General features: G+C 58.1%; 1 protein-coding gene and 1 long non-coding RNA gene across 2 annotated transcripts in view; one reads left to right on the forward strand and one right to left on the reverse strand.

The window, feature by feature from the left end:
* The first annotated feature begins 898 nt into the window (after nucleotides 1–898).
* ZMYND15 (zinc finger, MYND-type containing 15) overlaps nucleotides 899–5604 on the forward strand; it is a 6247-nt gene continuing 1541 nt past the window's right edge. Inside the window, exons 1-13 of the mRNA XM_008570075.1 lie at nucleotides 899–1524; nucleotides 1638–1640; nucleotides 2034–2268; nucleotides 2357–2512; nucleotides 2748–2908; nucleotides 3286–3435; nucleotides 3759–3839; nucleotides 3973–4089; nucleotides 4183–4271; nucleotides 4362–4460; nucleotides 4621–4774; nucleotides 4862–4920; nucleotides 5172–5332. Of these exons, the coding sequence (XP_008568297.1) occupies nucleotides 942–1524; nucleotides 1638–1640; nucleotides 2034–2268; nucleotides 2357–2512; nucleotides 2748–2908; nucleotides 3286–3435; nucleotides 3759–3839; nucleotides 3973–4089; nucleotides 4183–4271; nucleotides 4362–4460; nucleotides 4621–4774; nucleotides 4862–4920; nucleotides 5172–5332 (2048 nt within the window). The 5' untranslated portion in view covers nucleotides 899–941. The remainder of the gene's footprint in view (nucleotides 1525–1637; nucleotides 1641–2033; nucleotides 2269–2356; nucleotides 2513–2747; nucleotides 2909–3285; nucleotides 3436–3758; nucleotides 3840–3972; nucleotides 4090–4182; nucleotides 4272–4361; nucleotides 4461–4620; nucleotides 4775–4861; nucleotides 4921–5171; nucleotides 5333–5604) is intronic.
* On the reverse strand, nucleotides 3384–4372 carry LOC103588411. The gene is made up of 3 exons (XR_550313.1): nucleotides 4074–4372; nucleotides 3605–3682; nucleotides 3384–3472 (listed from the first exon to the last, which is right to left on the reverse strand). It is a non-coding gene; the product is annotated as an uncharacterized LOC103588411 (long non-coding RNA).

Below are 5604 nucleotides of genomic sequence, written 5' to 3' on the forward strand. Positions count from 1 at the left end.
CCCCGCGCCCCCGCACCGGGCCCAGGGCCTCGGTCCAGGGGGCGCCAGGAATGTCTGAAGAAAGCGAAAGAGAAGTCGGGCGGCGGGGAGAGACGGGACCGCCGGACCGCGGCCCGACGGGCTGGCTCGGTTCGGTGCCGGCACGTCCGCCCCCGCCGGCCGCTCCAGGTGGGTCCGCGGACCCGTGAACCTCCCCCTCCTCCAAGACGCTCTCACTTCCTCGGGCCGGCCTCTAGATGCTGCGGAATCCAGTCACCAGACCGAAGTGAAGAGGTCGGGACAGCCGCCGGGCTGGCATCCAGCCGCGCACACACCGGCCGGGCCGCCACCCGCGACGCGCGATCCCCTGGGGGCGTGGCCACCCGACGGGCGCGCCGTGGGCTCGGGCAGCCCTGACGTCACCATCGCCCCTTCCCCGAGGTATTTACCTTCGAAAAGTGGTGGCGGCTGCAGGTACCGGAGGAGTGGGGCGGCCCGGGTGGGTCTACTGTGGCTCAGCGCCAAACCAATCCAAGCCCAGAGGACACCCCAGCTCCTGTTCTCTTTCCGCACCCCACAGAGGGATCCAAAATTCTCACCCTACGCTTCCCAGTAGGATTAGCCCTCCCTCATCTCTATCCGTAATTCAAACCCTACTTTTGATGTTTGAATCCTGTTTTGAGCCCCAAATACCATCTCATCCCTGGGTGGTCATCTTCAACCCTAATCGCCCACTTTCAGGTCGAAGCTCTCATTTTCATCCCTGAACTCCCATCCTCAGTCCTGAAAACCCTATTCTCAGCTCCTAACACTCATCCCTACGTCCCACCCTAAGTGACCCTCAAACCCCTCCCCTCCCCCATTTTGTGGCCCAGCCCCAAACTCTCTTACTGCTACCCTGTCCCTCACCATCTATTTCTTCCTTTGCTCAGTCTGGGCCCAGACCCAGTGCCCCTGAAGACATGGAGTTTGTGTCTGGATACCGCGACGAGTTCCTTGATTTCGCTGCTCTGCTCTTTGGCTGGTTCCGCAAGTTCGTGGCAGAGCGCCGGGCTGTCGGAGCCAGCCTTGAGAGCCGCTGGCGGCAGCTGGAAGCTCAGATAAGAAGGCTGCCCCAGGACCCTGCCCTTTGGGTGCTCCATGTCTTGCCCAACCGTAGTGTGGGCATCAGCCTGGGGCAGGGGGCAGACCCAGGCCCTGGACCAGGCCTGGGAGCTGCCCGGCTCCTGGGAGAGGAGCCTCCACTCCACCTGCAAGACCTGAGCCCCTATATCAGCTTTGTCAGCCTAGAGGATGGGGAGGATGGGGAGGAGGAGGAAGAGGAAGATAAAGAAGAGAATGGAGAGGAGGGTGCAAGCACAGAGAAGGTAGAGCCGGAGAAGGACAGGGAGTCAGCCCCAGCCAGCAGGGAGTCCCCCCAGGAAGCAAGCCCTCCAGGGGAGCCAGAGGAAGCTGAGCAGGAGGGAGGAGGTGGTCACGATGGCTGCCGAGAGGACAAGGCAGAGGATGAAACAGGTCCTGAGAAGAGGAAGGGATGGAGGAGTGGTAAGAATCCAGGGCTGGCTCTGCCCAGCCAGACTCCCCTTCTGAAGCCCTCCCCTGCCACTCAGAACCTAGTTAGGAGGCACACAGTGGTGGTCTTCAGGCCAATCTGGCAGCTGGTGGGTACAGGGATCAGACCCTAGACCTTGGTGTTATCAGCACCACGCTCTAACCACCTGAGCTAACTGGCCAGCCCAACCCACAGTGTTTTTTAATGTCAACATTTAAACATTGAAAGAAAAAAAATCCAGAAAACTGGATTTACACATCTTCCCAAGAAAAACCTAGAGTCCTGACCACCAGCCTCCACTTCTGCATGGTAGCACATTTTAGTACTGTGTAGCAGCTATCCCGTTTAGACGAGGCATGACCTCTCTACCTAGTCCCCTCTCCTCATTGAGGATACTCGCCTAGACCCTGTAGACATTTGAGTTTGGTACCCCTGACCCTGACCATCTTTGTCTCACATAGCGCCCTTCTCCCCCACCTCCAACTTTTTCCTCTTTCCCCAGAGGCTGCTCCTCTGCACGTTTCCTGCCTTTTAATGGTGACAGATGAACATGGCATCATCTTGGGCATTGATCTGCTAATGGATGGAGCGCAGGGGAGTGCAGGCCAGGGCTCAGGGACCGAGAATCTGGCTCCTCGGGCCTACGCTCTCCTCTGCCACAGCATGGCCTGCCCCATGGGCTCTGGGGACCCCCGAAAGCCCCGACAGCTTACTGTGGGAGACACCCAGCTGCATCGGTACAGAAATCTGGTTTCTGAGGGTGGGGAGACCTGGGACCTGGACTCCTGAGCCCCCAAGCCTGATTCCATCTCCACCCCCATTCAGAGAGTTGAAGACCCTGGTCCCAAGGCTGGGCGTGAAGTTAGCCAAGACCCCAATGCGGACATGGGGTCCCCGGCCAGGCTTCACCTTTGCCTCCCTTCGGGCTCGAATCTGCCATGTTTGTCACAGGCACAGCTTTGAAGTGAAGCTAACACCATGGTGAGCAGCCTGCAAAGATGGAGAGGAAGACCCCCAACAGTCAGGCAGAGAGAAAGCAGGCCGGTGGGGGGCCTAGCAGACAGACACAGTGAGATGAAACAAGCAAGCTATTACAGACCATTAGAGGGTATAAGACAAACAGATCAAATGATATATAGGCAGCTGCAGGGCAGATGGACAGCAGATAGGACTTACAGAGATCAACATTAGGTGCATACCACCCCTGTGTCCCCAGCCCCCAGTGCAGTGCTGTCCTGTATTGTGGAGAGGCTTGTCTCCAGGCTGACTGGAGGCGATGCCCAGATGATGTGAGCCACCGATTTTGGTGTCCAAAGCTTGCGGCCTTCATGGAGCGGGCGGGGGAACTAGCAACTCTGCCTTTTACCTACACTGCAGGTAAAGGAGGACAGAATGGGTGGGGAAAACTGGGGAAAGGTCTCTGGGACTGGACAGGGTCCTGGGGTTGAAGGCTAAGTACCTGGGGCTGGAGTCTAGATCCTTGGAATAAGGGCTGGGTGGTAGGTGTCTGGGGTTAGAGACAAGGTCTAGTAGAGGACTGAGTACCTGGGTCCCCAGGAGAACTTAGGGGATTTGGGAATAAGGATCCAAACATATACTTGCTTCCCAACTCCACCACTAATTGGCAGTATGGCCTTAAATCACTTTACTTCTTGGAGCCTTCATTTGGGTCCTTTAGGGAGGGAGGCTGAGGAGAGCTAAAGTCTGGGGTCCTAGCCACCAGGCCCTCACCACCTTACCTCCTCATTCTCCAGAGGTGACCAGTGAAACCTTTAACAAGGAGGCCTTCTTGGCCTCTCGGGGCCTCACTCGTGGCTACTGGACCCAGCTCAGCATGCTGATTACAGGCCCTGGCACCCCCAGGCACCCCTGGGGCAGCACACCAGCCCTCAGTCTTCTCAGTGGTGCGTGGGACCTCACTTCAGGCATGGGCCCCTCAGCCTAGAGGGAGGGATTGGGGAGAAAATGTCCGGATCCAAAGATAACCCCTCTATACACACACCAAACCCCTACAACACCACCAGGGCCATTTCAGACCTTTCCCCAGCCCTCAAAGGAGTCACCTCTGCCAACCCCATCCAGAAATCCGGTCTCTAGGCAAATCTCCATTCCTCTTGCTGCAGCTCCAGACCCTCTCAGGAAATTCAGCTCCTTTGGAAGGGAGAGAGATGGGTGAGGTCAGGGTTTCCCTGAATCCAGGCCTCTCTCCTTCCTTTAATCTTCTCAGGAGATCCCTACCACCTTCTCCAAGGGGATGGGCCTGCCCTGATGCCTCCTGTGCCCCCAGATCCACCCAGGGGCCTCTTTGGTGAGCTGAGGGGGCCCTGAGGGAGCTAGGGATAGGGACAGAAGCCTGAGTGACTGAGGAAAAGGGGGCTATTAGACTGGAGGGGTTGGGGGCCAGGCCTGGGCCAAGTCCCCCAGTAACCCACTCTCCCCAGGCTCGTGGCAGGATTACTACACATGGCGGGGCCTCAGCTTGGACTCCCCCATGGCTGTGCTTCTCACCTACCCGCTGACAGTGTACTACGTCATCACTCACCTGGTGCCCCAGTCCTGTAAGGAAAGCCGAGCAGGAAGTGGAGAGGGTGTAGGGACAAGAGGGGGAAGAGAGGGAGACCATGTCCTTAATGAGCTGGCTTCTCATGCAGTCCCTGAGCTCAACATCCAGAACAAACAGTCACTGAAGATCCACGTGGTAGAAGCCGGGAAGGAGTTTGACCTGGTAATGGTGTTTTGGGTAAGTCCCTCCAGGCCTGAAGGTTGGGCATGTGGGTGTGGGGGTGGACACAGGAGGGGACCCAGGTGTGTCCTTCTCTCTGTGCTTTAGGAGCTCTTGGTCCTGCTCCCCCATGTGGCCCTGGAGCTGCAGTTTGTGGGTGACGGCCTGCCCCCTGAGAGTGACCAACAGCATTTTACCCTGCAGAGGGTAAAGCCTGAGGGGGCCCTGCTCTTCAGCCCTGATCCCCCTAGTAGCCTCCTGATCAGGCCCTGCCCTTCTGCTCCCCCCTCCCCTACCTCACCTGGTGCATCCTACACTACATACCCTAACTTCCAGTGGGTTCCCCACCCCACTCCTGTCCCCTCAGGATGGCCCCGAGGTGTCTGTCCGTCCTGGTTCTGGGGTATCAGCACGACTCAGCTCTGGGACTAAGGAGAAAGGGGGCCGCAGGGACCTACAGATCAAAGTGTCGGCAAGGCCCTACCACCTACTCCAGGGGCCCAAGCCAGACCTGGTTATCGGTAAGATCCTGGGGTTCAGGGGTAGGGGTGTCGGGAAGGTGGGAGACAAGTAGACCATGGGAGCCAGCTTCTCCCTGGTCTCTGCAGGATTTAACTCTGGCTTTGGTCTCAAGGACACTTGGCTGAGCTCTCTGCCTCGGTTACAGGTGGGGAATGGGGGTAAAAGGGGACTTTTCTCACCTCCTACCCATCTCCCTCCCCCTTTTTGAACGTCTCTGGGCTCTCCTCTTCACCATCATCTGCTCCACAGACACGGGGAGCGCCCACGGGTCATCTTGCCCTTCTCTGTATCTGCCTCCTGCCTCTCCCACATCCCGGCCTGTCCCGGGGCCTTTGCTTTTAACCCTGTCTGCCATCCTGGTGGCTCGGATATATCTGAGACCCCGCCCCACCCCAGTCCCTCCGAGTGCCAGCCTTCTTCACCGAGAGCAGCGAGTATGGCTGTGTGATGGACGACCAGACCATGGCGGTGGCCACGGGAGGGGGCACCAGCCCTCCACGGCCCAACCCCTTCCGCTCCCCTTTTCGCCTCAGAGCGGCCGACAACTGCATGCCCTGGTAAGGCCCGCGACCCTCCTTCCTGACCCTTAACTTCTTTTACTCGGCATCCTCAAAGGTCAATCCTACCTTAGTCTCTGCTCTGCTGGGACCCTCCCTTACCCAGCCCTGCCACCCGCCTTCTCTGCCTCCACTACTCACCACCCCCCGGCTGCTCTCGACAACCCTCAACACAGCCCTCTTTAGATCCAGCTCACAAAAATCTCAACTCCTCTTTTTTTTTTTTTTTTTTAAGATGACCGGTAAGGGGATCTTAACCCTTGACTTGGTGT

The sequence above is a fragment of the Galeopterus variegatus genome, unplaced genomic scaffold (genome assembly GCF_000696425.1).
Source record: "Galeopterus variegatus unplaced genomic scaffold, G_variegatus-3.0.2 Scaffold569, whole genome shotgun sequence".
Taxonomy (NCBI): domain Eukaryota; kingdom Metazoa; phylum Chordata; class Mammalia; order Dermoptera; family Cynocephalidae; genus Galeopterus; species Galeopterus variegatus.